This window comes from Aotus nancymaae, unplaced genomic scaffold, assembly GCF_030222135.1.
Source record: "Aotus nancymaae isolate 86718 unplaced genomic scaffold, 86718_ANA_hifiasm-v0.15.2.pri h1tg000108l, whole genome shotgun sequence".
Classification (NCBI taxonomy): domain Eukaryota; kingdom Metazoa; phylum Chordata; class Mammalia; order Primates; family Aotidae; genus Aotus; species Aotus nancymaae.
In genome coordinates this window covers 35402342-35423171 of record NW_026988523.1, presented here as the reverse complement: position 1 = coordinate 35423171, position 20830 = coordinate 35402342, and the positions used below count along the sequence as shown (strand labels likewise).

The following is a 20830-nucleotide window of genomic DNA, read 5'->3' as shown; positions in this document are numbered from 1 at the left end:
TGTAATCCCAGCTACTCAGGAGGCTGAGGCAGAAGAATCACTTGAACCTGGGAGGCGGAGTTGTGGTGAGTTCAGATTGCACCACTGAACTCCAGCCTGGCAACAAGAGCGAAAGTCCATCTCAAAAAAAAAAAAAAAAAAATACAATATCATAATCTATGTGCCCGGCATTGTATATACAGTCGTTATTGACCAAAACATCATTATGTAGCACATGACAGTGTATACATGTATTAATTTACACATAGAGTGAGAGCAAATGGGCAAAATGTTAACCACTGATAATCTAGGTGAAAGGTATACAGGTGTTAATTCAACCATTTTTTCAAGTTTCTATAGGTCTGAAGTGTTTCAAAATACATAATTGTGTGTGGGGCGCTGTTCTCGGCTCTGGAATCTGGTGTCCTTTTCCAGCCAAGCCTGACCATTGCACAGTCAGCACAGTGATTTTCTTTTACCCCCATGGCTCAGTTATGCTCAGTGACTATTTTTGGGGAAATCATTCAACAAACACGAGGTGCTCGCAGTCCAGGGAGGGGAAAGGGCTGGGACAAGTTGTCTGACTACAGTGTGGTGGATGTAGCAGCAGAGCAGGAGCACAGCGCAGGGGCCCGCTGACACTGTCAGTGTCCCCTAGTGTCTGGCAGGCGACTGGGTGCACACAGCTCATTGTGGGAAAGAAAACGGCCCCCTTGGTAGCTGGTCGGTAACACACACAGACTCCTGGCCTGGAAGCTAGGATATGCCTGCATGCCCTTTCTTCTAAAGTTGTCTTCCAGAGTCAGCCTGGAGCAGATACCTGGAAGTCCCTTTTCACAAAGGACACTTGCCTTTTTCTTATCTACTTTCCCACTTTTATTTTTGTTAATTTTTATTTTTTGAGACAGAGTCTCCCTCTGTCGCCCAGGCTGGAGTGCAGTGGCGGTATCTTGACTCACTGCAACCTCTGCCTCCTGGGTTCAAGCGATTCTCCTGTCTCAGTCTCCAGAGTAGCTGGGATTACAGGTGGGCGCCACCATGCCTGGCTAATTTTTGTATTTTTAGTAGAGACAGGGTTTCACCTTGTTGACCAGGCTGGTCTTGAACTCTTGACCTGAGGTGATCTGCCCGCCTCGGCCTCTCAATGTGCTGAGATTACAGGCTCGAGCCACCACGCCAGGCTACCTTCCCACTTTTAGTTGGGGTCCTACTTCCTGCTGCTGCCTCTTGGGTGAGATGGGGGAGACCCCTGTTTCTGGCTCCTCCCTGACGTCCCCACAGTGAATTGCCATTCCTTCTTCAGAGTGTGACATCTACAACCAAACCAAGAAGTCATACTCTAACTCACGGAGACTGCCTCTCAGGATGATGTGCTCTTATGCTAAAATGGCTCCGCCTTACTGGTGGTGACGCTGGGAGGGAACAAGAGGGTGAAGGAGCTGAGGGCACATAGACATCCTTCATGCGTGGGCAGGGGAGGTGGACACCCTGCACTTTGAATACCAGAAGCATCCACCACAGGAAAGCGTCTTCCCTGGGTTCAGACATTCAGTGGGGTCAGTCAAGATTTGGAGATTTTCTGGGGATTCACTAGGAGCTGTCCCACATCCGGTGCCTCAGACCTGAGCTTTCCCAATGATGGGGGAAGCATTGTTTCAGAGAAAAAGTGGAGAAAAGGCTTTCTGAGTAGCAAAATGCTGGGCTTTTGCATTTCAAAAGCCAAAGTCCAGAGATGTGTCAGAGTACACTAGAACTGTGCTGTCCAATATACTAGCCCCAGGTAGCTATTCAAACTTAAATTGAAATGAGTTAAAAAATGAGGCCGGGGGAGGTGGCTCATGCCTGTAATCCCAGCACTTTGGGAGGCTGAGGTAGGTGGATCACTTGAGGTCAGGAGTTGGAGACCAGTCTGGCCAACATGGTAAAATCCTATCTCCACCAAAAATACAAAAATTAACCAGCTGTGGTGGCACCATCTGTAGTCCCAGCTATTCAGGAGGCTGAGGCATGAGAATCACTTGAACCTGGGAGGCGGAGGTTGCAGTAAGCTGAGATCACACCACTGCACTCTGGCCTGGGTGACAGAGTGAGACTCTGTCTCAAAAAAGTTAAAAATCAATGAAAGCCAGGCACGGGGCAGGGGATGGGGATAGAAAAAAAATTTAAAAAAAAAAAAAAAGGCACGGTGGTTCACGCCTGTAATCCCAGCACTTTGGTAGTCCGAGGTGGGTGGATCACAAAGTTAGGAGATCGAGACCATCCTGGTCAACATGGTGAAACCCTGTCTCCACTAAAAATACAAAAATTAGCCGAGCATGGTGGTGCATGCCTGTAATCCCAGCTGCTCGGAAGGCTGAGGCAGAAGAATCATTTGAACCCGGGAGGTGGAGGTTGCAGTGAGCCGAGATCACACCACTGTACTCCAGCCTGGTGACAGAGCTAGACTCCATCTCAAAAACAAACAAACAAAATCAAGAAAAACAAACAAAAAAAAGACTTAAAATAAAATTAAAAATTCAGTTTCTCAGTCTGCCCAGTCACATTTTGAGTGCTCGATAGCCACATACAGCTGGTGCTATCATGTTGGACAGTAGAGATATTATAAAATATTTTCTTTTTTTTCCCTTTTTTTTTTCTTTTTTTTAATAAAAAAAGATGGGGTTTCACCATCATGGCCAGGCTGGTCTTGAACTCCTGACCTCAGGTGATCCACCCACCTCAGCCTCCCAAAGTGCTAGGATTACGGGCGTGAGCCACCGCATCCGGCCTATAGAATATTTTCATTACCACTGAAAGTTCTACTGGCCAGTGCTGCATTAGAAAGGCATGGGATTTTGTCTGTGTTGAGAGAAAGGCAAGATTTTTCTGTTTTGTCCACTGCTATTGCCCTAGGGTCTAGAACAGTATCTAGCACCTAGGAGGGTAATCAGCAAATCTGTGTTGAATTAAAACTAGAGAAGTTACAGCCAGTTTTCCATCATGCCTACTTCTTTAACCAACTGATCTCAAATGGGTACACTTTGTCCAAATTGATGAGGCAGGAAGAGCACTTGAGCGTAGGCGGTGGAGGCTGCAGTGAGCTGTGATGATGCTGCAGCACTTCAGCCTGGGTGACAGTGAGACCCTGTCTAAAAAAAAAAAGTTTGGGGCCAGGCGCGGTGACTCACGCCTGTAATCCCAGCACTTTGGGAGGCCGAGGCGGGTGGATCACGAGGTCAAGAGATCGAGACCATCCTGGTCAACATGGTGAAACTCCGTCTCTACTAAAAATACAAAAAATTAGCTGAGTATGGTGGCGCGTGCCTGTAATCCCAGCTACTCAGGAGGCTGAGGCAGGAGAATTGCCTGAACCCAGGAGGCGGAGGTTGCGGTGAGCCGAGATGGCGCCATTGCACTCCAACCTGGGTAACAAGAGCGAAACTCCGTCTCAAAAAAAAAAAAGTTAAAATAGTCAATTTTATGTTATATATATTTCATCATAATAAAAAATTGGCCAGGGCTGGGCACAGTGGTTCTCGCCTGTAATCCCAGCACTTTGGGAGGCTGAGGCAGGTGGATCACTTGAGGTCAGGAGTTTGAGACCAGCCTGGCCAACATGGTGAAACTCTGTCTCTACTAAAAATACAAAAATTAGCCAGGCATGGTGTCAGGTGGCTATAATCCCACCTACTGGGGAGGCTGAGGCAGAAGAATCTCTTGAATCCGGGAGGCGAAGTTTGCAGTGAGCTGAGTTCACACCATTGCACTCCAGCCTGGGCGACAGAGTGAGACTGGATCTCAAAAAAAAAAAAAAAAAAAAAAAAAAATTGGCCAGGCATGGTGGCTTATGCCTGTGATCGCAGCACTTTGGGAGGCCAAGGCAGGAGGACTGCTTGAGCCCAGTAGTTCAAGATCAGTCTGGGCAACAGGTGAGACCTCGTCTCTACAAAAAATTTAGAAATTAGTTGGGTGTGGTAGCAAGTGCCTGTGGTCTCGGCTACTTAGGAGGCTGAAGCAGGAGGGTTGCTTTAGCCCAGGAGTTCAGGGCTGCAGTGAACTGTGATCACTGCTTTCCAGCCTGGGCGACAGAAGGAAATTTTGTCTTAAAAACCAAAGCGGCCGGGCATGGTGACTCACGCCTATAATCCAAGCACTTTGGAGGCCAAGGCGGGCAGATCACCTGAGGTCAGGAGTTCAAGACCAGCCTGACCAACATGGTGAAACCCTGTCTTTCTTTAAAAAGAAAAAAAAAAACAAGCAAGGCTGGGGTGCAGTGGCTCACGCCTGTAATCCCAGCACTTTGGAAAGCCAAGGTGGACAGATCATGAGGTCAAGAGATTGAGACCATCCTGGCCAACATGGTGAAACCCCATCTGTACCAAAAAAATACAAAAAAATTTAGCTGGTCTTGGTGGCACACGCCTGTAGTCCCAGCTACTCGGGAGGCTGAGGCAGGAGAATTGCTTGAACTCAGGAGGCGAAGGTTGCAATGAGCCGAGATCACGCCACTGTACTCCAGCCTGGCGCCTGGCGAGACAGCAAGACTCTGTCTCAAAAACAAAAAAAAACACACAGAATTAAAAAAAAATCAATGTAGGACAGGCGCGGTGGCTCATGTCTATAATCCCAGCACTTTGGGAAGCTGAGGAGGGAGTATCGCTTGAGTCCAGGAGTTCAAGACCGGCCTGGCCAACATAACAAGACACCGTCTCTACAAAAAAAAAAAAAAAAAAAAAAAAATTAGGCATAATGGGGCATGCCTGTACTCCCAGCTACTAGGGAGAAAGGACTGCTTGGGCCCAGGCTGTCGCGGCTGCAGTTAGCTATGACTGAGCCACTGCACTGCAGCCTGGGTGACACAGTGAGACCCTTTCCAAAAAAAAAAAAGAAGGCCAGGTGCAGTGGCTCATATCTGTAATCCCGACACTTTGGGAGGCCGAGGTGGGTGGATCACAAGGTTAGGAGTACAAGACCAGCCTGGCCAAGATGGTGAAACCCTGTCTCTACTAAAACTACAAAAATTAGCTGGGTGTTATGGTGGGTGCCTATAATCCCAGCTGCTCAGGAGGCTGAGGCAGAGAATTGCTTGAACCTGGGAGGCAGAGGTTGCAGAGAGCCTAGATCGTGCCACTGCACTCCAGCCTGGGCAGCAGAGCAAGACTCCATCTCTTTTTTTGTTTGTTTGTTTTTGTTTTTTTATTTTCTTTTACTCTACTTTAGGCTTTGTTTTTACTGCAAGAGAGACTCGGTCTTAGCAACAAAAGAAAAAGAAAAGAAACAGGGCATAAAACCTGTGATGCCATCCTAGGGGCACAATTGACACCACCGGTTGCCTCTCACTGGCTCTGTACACCTCCAATCCTGACACACAATTCCTGCTCATCTAACAAAGTCCTACTCAGTCTCTTGGTTTGGAGTCCCCTTGAGGATAACAGGAAACATTGGTATTCTTCTGGAGCTCTTTCAACAGAAACACTTCCTTTAGCAATTGACTCAAAATCTCTCCTTTAGTCAGAATGAATTCCAGTAGGGAGATTGAACAGAGATGATGTGCCTTCACCAGACCATGCCTTGTCTGAGACTTTCTGATCCACAATGAGATACATGAGAAGAGTTCCAAGGGCGAAATGATCTGTTATCACCGCATTTTCCCAGGTTCTCTCTAGTTCTAGGGAAAAAAAGAAAAAAATCAATCTATGTTAAATCCAAGAGATTTTCTTAACAGACTCACTTTGACATAGGTCACATTGGTGGATGTTTCTCATCGACTCTATTGGGGGTAAGTGTCACATTTTGTCTTAACTCAGAGTCTGTTTCCTTCCCAAATGTCCAAAGTCCTCATGTACTAGCCAGAGCATCGACAGGCACTGTTTCTGAGGCAGTAAGTATTTACTGCTTTTTAAGAGGACACTATAATTAAAATGAACTCTTGTTCCTCAAAAAGACATAATTAAAAGAAAAAAAACACAAACCGTAGGGTAGGAAATCACATGCTAACCTCTGTCTGAGCACTTGGGACAGTGTCCAAGTCCCATTCTGTTCATCTGTCTGCGCCAGCAGATTATAAACTCTTCTAGGCCAAGCAGTGTGTCTTACATCTTCCTGTATCCAGAAACTGGCATAGGGCTTCCAAGAGTCTGTAATCAATAAAGATTTTTTTGAACTTCAATAACTTGCACTAATAAAAGTTCTGAAGGTGAGAAAGTGTGTAAGAGGGAGCTATTTGGCTGAAGCAGAGGGTACTAGGGACCACAGTGAAGGGTCGTAACTACCAGATAAAGGAATTGGATTTAATGTCGTTGACAATGATAAGCTACTGAATTTGTCTGTGTGTGTGTGTGTGTGTGTGCGTATGTGTGTTGTTTTCTGAGATGGAGTTTTGCTTTGTTGCCCAGGCTGGAGTGCAATGGCTTGATCTCGGCTCTCCACAAACTCCACCTCCCAGGTTCAAGCGATTCTCCTGCCTCAGGCTCCCAAGTAGCTGGAATTACAGGCACGTGCCACCACACCTGGCTAATTTTGTATTTTTAGTAGAGACAAGGTGTCTCCATGTTGGTCAGGCTGGTTTCGAACTTGAACTCCTGACTTCAGGTGATCTGTCCTGGGCCTCCCAAAGTGCTGGGATTATAGGCATGAGCCACCCAGTCTGGCCCCGTGTGTTTTGTTAAGAGACAGTTCTTGCTCTGTCACCCAGGCTGGAGTGCAATGGTGCAATCATAGCTCACTGCAGCTTCAAACTCCTGGGCTCAAGCAGTCCTCCCACCTCAGCCTCCTGAGTAAACTGGGATTACAGTCATGCAGCACCATATCTGGCTACTCAAAAAATTTTTTTGGCCGGGCACGGTGGCTCACGCCTGTAATCCTAGCACTTAGGGAGGCCGAGGTGGGCAGATCATGAGGTCAGGAGTTCAAGACCAGCCTGGCCAACATGGCGAAACACTGTCTCTACTAAAAATACAAAAATTAGCTGGGTGTGGTGGCAAGCACCTGTAGTCTCAGCTACTTGGGAGGCTGAGGCAGGAGAATTGCTTGAACCCGGGAGGCAGAGGTTGCAGTGAGCCAAGATCACACCATTGCACTCCAGCCTGGAGACTGACTCAAAAAAAAAATTTTTTTTTTTGTAGAGACAGGCCTTGCTTTGTCACCAAGGTTGGTCTCAAATTCCCTAGCTTTAAGCAATCCTGCCTTCCAAGGTGCTGGGATTGCAGGTGTGAATCACCTTGCCTGACTGTTTTTTGTTTTTTTGAGGAGTGCCTCTCATTTGCCTTTCATTATGGTTAGGACTATAGGTCATCCTCCTTGAAGGCAGACACCATATCCTATTTTGTATCTCTTACAGTGACTATTGCAGTACTTGATACATAATAGTTGCTCAACAAATGAATGCTAAATGTGCCAATGAAAGAACAAGTGGGCTGGGAGCGGTGGCTCACGCCTATAATCCCAGCACTTTGGGAGGCCAAGACAGGTGGATCACCTGATGTCAGGAGTTCAAGACCAGCCTGGCCAACATAGTGAAACCCTGTCTTTACTAAAAATATAGAAATTAGCCAGGTGTGGTGGCACATGACTGTAATCCCAGCTACTCTGGAGGCTGAAGCAGGAGAATTGCTTAAACTTGGGAGGCGGAGGTTGCAGTGAGCTGAGATCATGCTACTTACTGCACTCCAGCCTGAGTGACAAACCAAATTTCTAGGTTTGCTAGTTTCTCAAAGCACCCAATCAGGTACGGGTCACATATAGTAGTGAAAAATCAGCTTGAAAAGCCCCCCCAAAGAGGGCCGAACAAGACAAGCGTGGAGTACGCACAAAACCTCTTAGGAGCGCTCACAGCCTCTCCAGGCAGGCGGGCACTACAAAGGGAAAGGGCTTTTCCAAGAACTACAACTCCCACAAGGCATTGGGCGGAACACCGCGGTTTCCAACCAGTGCTTATTTCCGGTCTTTCCGACGCTGACGCTCTTTTCCGGTTTTTGTGGCGCCGGAAAAGCATTGCAGATGCCCATGGTGAGTCCGTAGGCTTAGGGCGTCCGAGCGGGAGAGGCGAGGACCTCGTGTCTGCGCATCATTCCGTGGCTGGGGGTTAGCTCGGGGAGAGCGGGGAGAGCAGAGGACGCGCTGGGTGGAGGACGTGTAACCTTGACAAGCGGGAGGGGAGCAGAGCTGACTGACCCCCCCCGCCCGAGGGACCCAGAAAGGGATGTGACGGGCGAGGACGAATGGGATCTCAGGGGATGGACTAGAGAGTGGGGTACAAGGATGTGAGGAGGACCCCGCGAGTCCGCCCTGGGATCCCAGTGGACCTATAGCCAAGGAGGAGAGGACCAGAGGGAAGACTGCAGCTGTGGACACTCCTGTGTGAGGGAAAGCTACAGGCTCCTGCAGGTCCAAGATCGGCCGAAATCAGGCACCCCAAGGAAAGCCCTATTCTGGACACGAAATCAGGCATACCAAGGAAAGCCCTATTCTGTACACCAGCCATTGAGCATCCCGGGGCTTCTGACAGGAAGAAGGCAGTAGATGTACTGGTGCTTGGACCGGTTTTTCGAGGGCTGCAGGGTAAAGATGGTAGGAGAGTCTGGAGAACGGGTCTGCGCGGGCGGCTTATGGACCACTCTGTGGAAGGGGCTGCTGCCGCTCTGGTAGCATCGAAGGAGCTTTCTACGGGAGCGCTGTCAGGAGGATTTTGGTGAATTTTACATACTTGGTTTGATAACTCACTTTACTTTTTCTCTAAAGATGAGGCTGCTAGCATTTGTGGTGTTGGCTCTATTTGCTGTCACTCAAGCAGAGGAAGGAGCCAGGCTTTTGGCTTCCAAGTCACTGCTGAACAGATATGCCGTGGAGGGGCGAGACCTAACCTTGCAGTACAACATTTACAATGTCGGCTCAAGGTAAGGAGGCCCTGGAGTTACAGATTAAGCCTATTTCTGGATTCTTAGTTCTCAGAAGGGAATAGGGAACATATTGATGAGTAGTGATTTCCATTTGGGACACTTCCAGCATCAGATATATTGAGTGAATGAATATACTGCGGAACCTACTTTTGGAAAGGAGGACATTCTTTTTTTTTTTTTTTTTTTTTTTTTTGAGACGGAGTTTCGCTCTTGTTACCCAGGCTGGAGTGCAATGGCGCGATCTCGGCTCACCGCAACCTCCGCCTCCTGGGTTCAGGCAATTCTCCTTCTTCAGCCTCCTGAGTAGCTGGGATTACAGAAAGGAGGACATTCTTACCTAAGCTACAAGAAACCATCTTTCACATTTTGGATTGGAAGAATTTTAAAGTACGAAAGTAGCATGAATTGGGAGAAACAGAGAGAAAGATAAAGGCACAGAAAATACACAATTCTGTTGTTTCCTCAGGGGTTCAAAGTGTAATTTTCCTGCTGGGCATGGTGGCTCACGCCTGTAATCCCATCACTTGGGGAGGCTGAGGCAGGAGAATCACCAGAGGTCAGGAGTTCAAGACCAGCCTGGCCAACATGGTGAAATACCGTCTCTACTAAAAATACAAAAATTAGCAAGGCATGGTGGCAGGTGCCTGTAATCCCAGCTACTTGGGAGGCTGAGGCAAGAGAATGGCTTGAACTCGGAAGGCAGAGATTGCAGTGAACCAAGATCATGCCACTGCACTCCAGCCTGGGCGACAAGACCAAGACTCTGTCTCAAAAAAAAAAAAAAAAGGCTGGGTACAGTGGCTTACACCTGTAATCCCAGCACTTTGGGAGGCTGAGGCAGGTCAGGAGTTTGAGACCAGCCTGGCCAACAAGGTGAAACCCTGTCTGTACTAAAAATAGAAACATTAGCCGGGTATGCTGGCACGTTCCCGTAGCCCTAGCTACTCAGGAGGCTGAGGCTGGAAAATTGCTTGTACCCGGGAGGAGGAGGTTGCAGTGAGCCAAGACCATGACATTGCATTCCAGCCTGGGTGACAGAGTGAGACTTCATCTCAAAAAAAAAAAAAAAAAAACTGTGTCATCTTCCTTCTTTCATTAGCCTAGAGCATTTTTGTTGACTTTCTTTCATTTTATTCCCTTAACTTTCTCCTCTGTATTCACTGTGTTCTTCTCCCTTCCTCTACACACGTAGGAATGTTCATGAAGAGAAATTGAGGCAAGGATGAACTTGGACCCATTGCCTCCTGAATACTTGATTATTTTGGTGCTTCTGAGCAATAGAATCCAGACCTTGACCTGGATTCTTCAATGAAACGGAACCAAGTTACTATATGACTCATATCTCTCTTTTGCAGTTCTGATTTTTTTGGAGAAGCAGGCAGGTTTGATTGTTTATTGCTTTAATTTAATTTTATTATTATTTTTTTTTAGATGGAGTCTCTGTCATCCAGGCGGGAGTGCAATGGCGCAGTCTTGGCTCACTGCAACCTCTGCCTTCCAGGTTCAAGTGATCCTCCTGCCTCAGCCTCCCAAGTAGCTGGGATTACAGGCGTGTGCTACCACGCCTGGCTAATTTTTGTATTTTTAGTAGAGACAGGGTTTCACCATGTTGGCCAGGCTGGTCTCGAACTCCTGACTTCAACAGATCTGCCCGCCTTGGCTCCCAAAGTGCTAGAATTACAGGTGTGAGCCACTGTGCCTGGCCTATTGCTTTAATTTTATGTCCATTACTTACTAACCCTTTTTGTTTCCTTCATTTTCTAGTGCTGCATTAGATGTGGAACTATCTGATGATTCCTTCCCTCCAGAAGACTTTGGCATTGTGTCTGGAATGCTCAATGTCAAATGGGACCGGATTGCCCCGTATCCTCTTGGCACTGGGTGATGAAGGGTTGGGGAGCAGGGAGAGCCTTGCCTACAAAGCAGCAGGGGTACTACAAATAGGCTGGATGTGTGTGGCTGTCTTCCTGTCATCTCTCTGGATAAGATGGAGCAAGAGAGGTTGGTGTAAATTGTGTGAGCATGATTTAGAGTAGAGCTGAAGAAGGAGGATCCTGAGGTTCAGATTATAAGACCCTGAAACAGGCTGGGCGTGGTGGCTCACACCTGTAATCCCAGCACTTTGGAAGGCTGAGGTGGGCGGATCATGAGGTCAAGAGGTTGAGACTATCCTGGCCAACATGGTGAAACCCCATCTCTACTAAAAATACAAAAATTAGCTGGGCATGGTGGTGCATGCCTATATATAGTCCTAGCTACTTGGAAGGCTGAGGCAAGAAAATCACTTGAACCCAGGAGGCGGATTCAAACAGTTTGAATCCATCTCAAAAAAATAAAAAGACCCTGAAACATACCTTATTGGGAGGATATAGACACTTAATTAAAAGAAATTTAAGCCAGGCACAGTGGCTCATACCTGTAATCCCAGCACTTAGGGAGGCTGAAGCAGGTGGATCACAAGGTCAGGAGTTCAAGACCAGTCTGGCCAAGATGGTAAAACCATCTACTAAAAATATAAAATTTAGCCAGGTGAGGTGACAGGCACCTATAATCCAGCTACTCTGGAGGTTGAGGCAGGAGAATCACTTGAACCCGGGAGGCAGAGGTTGCAGCGAGCTGAGATCGTGCCACTGCACTCTAGCCTGGGTGACAGAACAAGATCTGTCTCAAAAAAAAAAAAAAAAAAAAAAAAAATTCAGTGGGATGCTAGCATGAAGGACCTGGGTGACCTTTTAAAGTCTCTTATTCAGTGAGCCTCTTATTCTAATCTCCCAATTATTTTCTGAGTATTGAATTAGATGGTATTTTTCTCCTTGTGAATTTAAGCCAGGTATGATGTCACACACCTATAGTCCCAGCTACTTGGGAGGCATAGGTGAGAGGATTGCTGCAGCTTTGGCGTTCAAGGCTGCAGTGAGCTATGATGGTACTGCTGTACTCCAGACTTGGTGACAAAGTGAGACCTAGTCTCTTAAACAAATAATAATTGTATTAGTCCGTTCTCAGGTTGCCATAAAGAACAACCTGGGACTGGGTAATTTTTTTTTTTTTAAATCAGAGGTATCAGTATTATTAACTATAAAAGACTGGGTAATTTTAAAGAAACGAGGTTTAATTGGCTCACGGTTCTGCAGGCTGTACAGCAAGCATGGCTGGGGAGGCCTCAGGAAACTTATAATGGCAGAAGACAAAGGGGAAACAGGCACATCTTACGTGTCTGAAGCAGGAGAAAAAGAGTAAACAGGGAGGTGCTACACACTTTTAAACAACCAGATCTTGTGAGAACTCACATCATGAGAACAGCAAGGGAGAAATCTGCCCCCTTGATCCAGTCACCTCCCACCAGGCCCCTCCTCCAACACAGGGGTGGGCAGAGACACAGATCCAAATCATATCAATCAATCAATCAATATATATTTGGGTTTCTTGGTGAGGGTAAATAGTGGTCTTTATATTTGTTTTTTTGTTTGGTTGTTTTTTTTTTTTTTTTAAAGACAGGGTTTCACCATGTTGGTCAGGCTGGTCTTGAACTCCCGACCTCAGGTGATCTGCCCGCCTTGGCCTCCAAAGTGCTTAGATTACAGGCATGAGCCACTGTGCCGGCCCTGGTTTTTTTGTTTTTGAGACGGAGTCTTGCTCTGTCACCAGGCTGGAGTGCAGTGGCGCCATCTTGGCTCACTGCATCCTCTGCCTCCCGGGTTCAAGCAATTCTCCTACCTCAACCTCCCAAGTAACTGGGATTATGGGCACACACCACCATGCCCAGCTAATTTTTGTATTTTTAGTAGAAACAGGGTTTCACCATTTTGGTCAGGCTGGCCTTGAACTACTGACCTTGTGATCCACCCGCCTCAGTCTCCCAAAAGTGCTGGGATTACAGACATGAGCCACCACGCCTGGCCTTGTTTTTGTTTTGTCTTTTTTTTTTTTTTTTGCATTTTCAAGAATTTCCTTCAATTATAGTTACTGAAAGATTTTCTATGAGCTTAAGTGACTTGATGTATTTTTTTTTCTTTTTTTGAGATGAAGTCTCGCTCTTCTTGCCCAGGCTGGAGTACAGTAGTGGTGCGATCTCAGCTGACTGCAACCTCTGCCTCCTGGGTTCAAGCAATTCTCCTGCCTCAGCCTCCTGAGTAGCTGGGACTACAGCCACATACCACCACGCCTAGCTAATTTTTGTATTTTTAGTAGAGATGGGGTTTCACCATGTTGGCCAGGATGGTCTTGATCTTGACCTCGTGATCTGCCCGCCTCAGCCTTACAAAGTGCTGGAATTACAGGCATGAGCCACCATGCCTGACCTGACTATAATTTCTTTTAACCAACCAAAAAGGAGCACTGATTAAATGACTATATATATTTTTTATTTATTTATTTATTTATTTTTATTTTTTTGGAGACAGAATCTTGCTCTGTCACCCAGGCTGGAGTGCAGTGGCGCAATCTTGGCTCACTGCAATCTCTGCTTCCCGGGTTCAAGTCATTCTCCTGCCTCTGCCTTCCAAGTAGCTAGGACTACAGGTGCATGCCACCACACCCAGCTAATTTTTGTATATAGTAGAGACGGGGTTTCACCATATTGCCCAGGCTGGTCTTGAATGCCTAACCTTGTGATCCGTCTGCCTCGGCCTCCCAAAATGCTGGGATTACAAGCATGAGGTACCGCACCTGGCCCATAACTATAATTTTTTATCCATAACATATATTGCTTTGGAAGTTTACTTCAAAAACCATGACACCAAATATAACATGGGCCCCTTAAAATTTACCTGGAAAGACAACCTGTAATACCATAAACTTCAAACTTAAAAAAGAAGCTTAGGCCAGGTATGGTGGCTCATGCCTGTAATCCCAGCACTTTCGGAGTCCAAGGCAGAAGGATCACTTGAACTCAAGAGTTTGAGACCAGCCTGGGCAACAAAGTGAGACCCCATCTCTCTCTCTCTCTTTTTAATATTAACAAAAGTAAATTTTAAAAAGAAGCCTATAGTTTTTCATTCCTGCATGAGATCAGCACTTATTGGCAACTGTTTTGTGAATAGTGCGTTTAGTCCACAGGTTGAAAGGCTGCTACAACCTTAGCTTCGTCTCTTTCCCTTCCTTAACTCTTTGGCCAGTGCTAGTAATGTCTCCCACACCGTGGTCCTACGCCCTCTCAAGGCTGGTTATTTCAACTTTACCTCAGCAACAATTACTTACCTGGCCCAGGAGGATGGGCCTGTTGTGGTGAGTTGCCCAAACTCTTAGCTGGATGGAATTTGGATCTGCCTTCCCTTAAAATCTCTTGTGGTGGGATGGGAGGGGAATGAAGAGAGGTTGGTTAATAGATACAAAAACACAGTTAGGACTGGGCGCAGTGGCTCACGCCTGTAATCCAGCACTTTGGGAGGCCAAGGCAGGCAGATCACCTAAGGTCAGGAGTTTGAGACCAGCCTGGCCAACGTGGAGAAACTCCATCTCTATTATAAGTACAAAAATTAGCTGGACGTGGTGGCAGGTGCTTGTAATCCCAGCTACTTGGGAGGCTGAGGCAAGAGAATCACTTGAACCCAGGAAGCAGAGGTTGCAGTGAGCCGAGATCGCACTACTGCACTCCAGCCTAGGGGACAGAGTGAGACTCCGTCTCAAAAAAAAAAAAATACAGCTAGAAGGAAAAAGACCTAGTGTTCGATAGTTCACTAGGGTGACTATAGTTAACGGTAATCTAATGTATATTTTAAAATAGCCAGATGAGAAGCATTTGAACATTTCCATCATAAAGTAAAGACAGGACAGGGCGTGGTAGCTCACACCTGTAATCCCAGTACTTTAGGAGGCTTGAGGAAGGTGAATTGCTTGAGCCCAGTAGTTGGAGACCAGCTTGGGCAATATGGTGAGACCACTTTTTAAATAATTAGCCGGGCATGGTGCATGCCCCTGTGATCCCAGCTACTCAGGAGGTTGACGTGGGAGGACTGCTTGAGCCTGGGAGACTGAGGCTGCAGTGAGCCATTATATTGCCACTGCACTCCAGCCTGGGTGACAGTGAGACCTGTCTCAAAAAAAAAAAAGATAAGTGTTTGAGGTGATGGGTATCCATGTAAAAAGTATAAATTCTAAAACAAAATCTCTTACAGAAAATTTCCACAGTAGCTACTAAATTCTGAGGGAGATAACGTTAACCAGACACTTGGTATTGTCCTGAGGAAGTATGTTCAGATTACAGTTCTGGACTAGAGTGACTGAAATGGATGGGAGACGTGCACCATAGCCTTCCCCTCTCCTTCATTCCTTCTGCCTTCCTTTTCATCTGGAACGTGTCATTTGCTGCCTACTGATGTCCTTGCCTTTCCAATATGTCTTCTCTACCACTGTCAGATTCTTCCCAGTCTTCACTGTTACTCTCTCCTTTCCTTGCTTAGATTGCTCCTGCTTATGGCATCAAGGCTGAGCTTTTCTGCCTCTCACTGCACCCCTCCAGTAGTCTAGCTATTCTCTGCCTCCAGCCTTCTCTCCCACTCTGCCTGTACAGACCCTACATCCTAATTAGGCCAAGCTCCTTCCCACACCTTCTCCCCCAACTTAGTCCTTACTCTTTCCTCTGTGCCTTTGTTCTGTTTGAAGTACTCTTTTCCCTCCACTCCACTACATCTGAAGCCTTCTCAAGACCCAGCTTTGAGTAGTATCTCCTTGTTTTCTGTTTTCAATTCATATTGCTCTTTGCTATTCTTTTTTTTTTTTTTTTTTTTTTTTTTTTTGAGCCAGAGTCTCGCTCTGCTGCCCAGGCTGGAGTGGCAGTGGTGCAACCTCTGCCTCCCAGGTTCAAACGATTCTCCTGCCTCAGCCTCCCCAGTAATTGGGACAACAGCTAATTTTTTATATTTTTAGTAGAGACAGGGTTTCACCATGTTGGCCAGGCTGGTCTCAAGCTCCTGACCTCATTATCCTCCCACCTCAGCCTCCCAAAGTCCTGGGATTACAGGGGTGAGCCACCTTGCCTGACGGCTATTCGTTCTTTCATAAACATTGACTGCATCTAAACTTCTGTAGCACTTACAGTCTGTGTACCTGAACATTTAATCACTGTCTTCAGTAGTTTGTTTCTTATGTATAGATCTTCCCTCTTCCCACCCAGCACCTCCCAATTTAATTATAAACTCCTTGAGGCCAGTGACTGTCTTAGATTTCTGTTTCCCATATATGTTAGGAACTCAGTAGCTCACAGTGTTTTGACTGATTGATGTAAAGGTCAACAGACTTTTAGGAAGCCTCTGAAATGTGCCAGACTCTGAGGAATACCAAGAGTATTAAGATACTGTCCAGGCCCTCAAAAAGCTTCAATCATAAATGTATAAATTTATGAAGCTAAAATGTATTATCTCCATACAAGTAGGGCTATAGGCTTAATTAGTACACAGTAGGGAAGGGACTTAACACAGTCAACCATAGAACGGAAAGAACTAACACTCAATGCACCTTCTACATTTTCTTTTTTCATAAACTACATGGAACCATATTCTTCTAAACCTAGCTGTGTTTTCACATCCTGTATCATTTTTGCTTTCAGAACCAACCTCAGGACTCTCTGGTTCTACCTGGTAGTTGATGGGTTAATAAACATAAAATCAAAGGCTCAGCTGCCACTTTAGAATAAAGTTGTTTGCAGTGTGCTCCAAACTCTCGGCCCCCTCTCCAAGGCAAAGGAATGTGGGCCAGACTCAGCCTCTCCTCTAATAATGTACATTTGGGTAGGGCTTTATACTTCACTGTATACTTCTGCTATTTCATTTGAGCCTCACATTAACTGTGTGAAGTAGAGTATGATTGCTGGAGGAATAAGTAAATGAGTAGCAAGGGTAAGTCATTCCATTGCACACCCTGCCCTGTAGAGGGGCCAGTGGTGGTGAGCAACTTCACTCTTTCCAGAGTCTGAGGCTCAGACAGAAGAATTTGGCTTTAATTTCAGTTGCATACCTGGCCTACCCTGTTTACTAAATATTCACCAAGGAGTATTTTTCAAGTCTTCTGGCTCCTATGTACTCCTCTTTACAACACACTAAGAGAGAATCATCCAACTCTCTCTAGCCAAAAGCTTTCCCTCATCTTCTTGAAGTTCTCCTGAGCCTTTGAGAACTAAGAATCTAATGCATAGAATTGGGTTGGTTGGGAATGTCCTTTCTCAGATTAGATGAGTTGGAGACTTGTCTTAATGTCCTTCTTTTCTTCTTTTCAGATTGGCTCTACCAGTGCACCTGGACAGGGAGGAATCCTGGCTCAGCGGGAGTTTGATAGGCGATTCTCCCCGCATTTTGTAAGCTTTGTAGTGTTCTCTCTTATCAGTCCCTTGGTGTGAGAATGCCCTTTTTGTTCTGGACCCTCCTGGCTTCCATAGACTTGTTTTGTTGGTTGGTTCTTGCCCTGTCTTGTCTGTTTTTTGGTGTCTGATCCAGATAGTATCAAATAGATTGATTTAGCCATGTCCAGAGATTTTTGGCAATGAGACCACAGTTGCCAAAACCATAAAACTGACTTGAGTGGAGTCCCATCTTTGAGTACAGACCCATCTTAGACTCCTGGGTCTATTTTGAGGTTTAAAAAGTATCTGGTTAGATTCAGAGGGTCATAGATCATTGAGTAGGTTAAGTGGGAACTTTATTGTGGTCTAGTCTAGGAAAGAATTTTTTGAAGATTTGCCTAAAGTACTGAATGCAGGAATTCATTCAGTGACTAAGTATGATGTTCCAAATTATGTGCTCATTCTATGCTCTGCTTTGGAGAAATAATGATGAATAAGACACAGTCCCTTCCATTAAAGATCTTACAGGCTGGCTGGGCACCATGGCTCACGCCTGTAATCCCAGCACTTTGGGAGACAGAGGCGAGAGTACTACTCAAGGCCAAGAGTTCAAGGCTGCAGTGAGCCATGATCACACCACTGCCCTCTAGCCTGGGTGATAAAGGAAGAACCTGTCTCTAAAAATAACAAGATCTGGGAGTTGCAGTGGCTCAGGCCAGTTGTCCTGGCACATGAGGAGGCGAGGCTACGTGTTCAAGGCCAGCCTGGGCAACATAGAAACCTCTCTTCCATTAAAATACAATTTAAAAATTAAAAAATAAATAAATAACAAGATCTTAGGCTGGGCGTGGTGGCTCAAGCCTATAATCCCAGCACTTTGGAAGGCTGAGGTGGGCGGATCACCTGAGGTCAGGAGTTCGAGACCAGCCTGACCAACATGGAGAAACCCCGTCTCTACCAAAAAAATACAAAATTAGCCAGGTGTGGTGGTGCATGCCTGTAAATCCCAGCTACTCAAGAGGCTGAGGCAGGAGAATTGCTTGAACCCAGGAGGCGTAGGTTGCAGTGAGCCGAGATTGCGCCATTGCACTCTAGCCTGGGCAACAAGAGCAAAACTCTACCCCAAAACAAACAAACAAACAAAAACCCAAGATCTTATGGGCTTATAGAGGACTCAAAACAGGTAAATGGGGAAAATGCTATGATAGAGGTTATATGCCAGGTGCTGGAGGAACACGCAGCAGGAACATCTAGCAAGGGGGGACTTTCTGGAGGAGGTAAGGAAGGGCAAGCACTTGAGGAGAGAGAGCAGCCAAGACTGAGAAAAGAACGGTGTGATTCAGGAATGGCAAGTAGTTTATCAAGGCTGAAGGGCAGAATGTGAGGTGGAGGAATGGAAAAGAGGGAGCCTGACATGCAAACAAGGGCTACATCATAGGAGGCTTGACTATCAGGGGCAGGACAGGGGGGCATCTCCATTCTCCCAAGATTGTCTGGAACAGAAGCTTCTCTTCCAGTCTGGTTTGGATCAAGTGAGTCCTTTGGCTTCACAGCTTGAAAGACTGGTCTTTAGCGAGCCATTCTATATCAGGATTGGTCAGAGAGGAACCTTCCTGGCCAAAGTTCTGCTTAAAATTTATGCTGAGTTGGCAGGGCATGGTGGCTCACACCTGTAATCCCCGCACTTTGGGAGGCCGAGGCAGGCGGATCACAAGGTCAGGAGATCGAGATCATCCTGGTTAACACAATGAAACCCCGTCTCTACTAAAAATATGGAAAATTAGCTGGGTATGGTGGCACACACCTATAATCCCAGCTACTTGAGAGGCTGAGACAGGAGAATCACTTGAACCTAGGAGGCAGAGGTTGCAGTGAGCCGAGACCACACCACTGCACTCCATCCTGGGCCACAGAGGGAGACTCCATCTCAAAAAAAAAAATTGTGCTGAGTTAGACCTGGTGGCAGGCACCTGTAATCTCTGCTACTTGGATGACTGGAAAATCACTTGGGCCCAGGAGTTTGAGGCTGCAGTGAGCTATGATTGTGCCACTGCATTCCACCCTGAGTATCAGAGTAAGACTCTATCTCTAAAAAAAATTAAAAATTAAGAAAATTTAGGCTGGGTGTGGTGGCTCACACCTGTAATTCCAGCACTTTAGGAGATCAAGGCAGGAGGATCACTTGAGCCCAGGAATTCGAGACCAGCTTGGGCAACATAGTGATATTTTGCCTCTACAAAAAATAAAAAAATTAGCCAGGTGTCCTGGTGCACCCCTATGATCCTAGCTACTCAGAAGGCTGAAGTGGGAGGATCACTTGAGCCCAGGAGATTGAGGCTGCAGTGAGCCGTGATCATGCCACTGCACTACAGCCTGAGTAACAGAGCAAGACCCTGTCTCAAAAATAAATAAATTTGGTGTAATCCCAGCACTTTGGGAGGCCGAGGCGGGTGGATCACGAGGTCAAGAGATCGAGACCATCCTGGTCAACATGGTGAAACCCCGTCTCTACTAAAAATACAAAAAATTAGCTGGGCATGGTGGCGCGTGCCTGTAATCCCAGCTACTCAGGAGGCTGAGGCAGGAGAATTGCCTGAACCCAGGAGGCGGAGGTTGCGGTGAGCCGAGATCGCGCCATTGCACTCCAGCCTGGGTAACGAGCGAAACTCCGTCTCAAAAAAATAAATAAATAAATAAATAAATAAATAAATAAATTTGGGATAGACTTCTCCCTTTCTCATTGAACTCATATTTTCCCTGGCTTCTACTGTGTCCTAATCCAGACTTCTTACCAAGGTGTTTGTTTTCCTTCACAGCTGGACTGGGCAGCCTTTGGGGTCATGACGCTTCCCTCCATCGGCATACCCCTGCTATTGTGGTACTCCAGCAAGAGGAAATATGACACTCCCAAAACGAAGAAGAACTGAGTGGGCTTCCACAGCCCTCCTCTCCCAGGAAATCCAGGCTCCTCTCCCAGGAAATCCAGGCTCCTCTCCCAAGAAATCCAGGTGCTTTCCAGACTCCAAAGCGTATCTTAAATGCAATCTCTTCTTCTCCCTTAGCCCTTGGCTGCATTCTCCTCCCTACTCTCAGTCATAGTGAAGGACCAGGCCTAGGAGTCTGTGAGAGCCTCCTTGGTTCCATCATGAAGCCATACAAACAGGAATGCCTTTGGCAACAGCCTTGAGCCTAGAGGGCCCTCTGATGCCCCACTGAGGTGCTGTTGGTTTATTGCTGGCAATGCGAATTCTCTCAGGGGTCTAGGAGGGGTACTTCAGAGACTGCCTGACACCATCCCCATCCCCTTGCTCACCCCCCTCAGAAGAGGGTGGAAGATGAAATGAAAGCTATGGGACTCTTGGAGGATACCCAGTCTCTGTTCTGGGTTAGGGAAGTGCTTACTAAAGGATTTTCTAATAAAAACAAATGCCACATTGACTTGTCTGTTTTCTTAGCACCAGGGTGAGCACAGGTAGTTATTGGAACTCAGTACCTGAGTGCCCAGACCCCTGGGCAAGCAAGCTCAGTTCTGGCCTTGCTGCAGGGACTGTGGGTCCTGTTCCCAGGGAGATATCTGCCCTTTTGAATCTTTGGCTTTTACCCCTTATTTTTCTTGCCAGGCAGCTCCTCTTCACAGCTGGAGAAGACAGGACGGGGAAAGATGATCTGCAGAGGAGCAGCTATTCTCATGCCCTTAGAT

General features: G+C 46.6%; 1 protein-coding gene across 1 annotated transcript; it reads left to right on the top strand.

Moving 5' to 3' along the window:
- Positions 1-7901: 7901 nt before the first annotated feature.
- Positions 7902-20568, top strand: SSR2 (signal sequence receptor subunit 2). The gene is made up of 6 exons (XM_012449903.2): positions 7902-7965; positions 8698-8852; positions 10620-10718; positions 13973-14081; positions 17068-17145; positions 19947-20568. Exons 1-6 carry the CDS (start codon positions 7957-7959, stop codon positions 20055-20057), a joined length of 561 nt encoding a protein of 186 aa, XP_012305326.1. The 5' UTR covers positions 7902-7956; the 3' UTR covers positions 20058-20568.
- The last annotated feature ends 262 nt before the right edge of the window (positions 20569-20830 follow it).

Coding starts and splice junctions, on each gene's coding strand:
- SSR2 (XM_012449903.2), top strand. Junction 8,853..10,619: donor ATTTACAATGTCGGCTCAAG/GTAAGGAGGCCC, acceptor TTCATTTTCTAG/TGCTGCATTAGATGTGGAAC. Junction 17,146..19,946: donor GGCGATTCTCCCCGCATTTT/GTAAGCTTTGTA, acceptor TTTCCTTCACAG/CTGGACTGGGCAGCCTTTGG.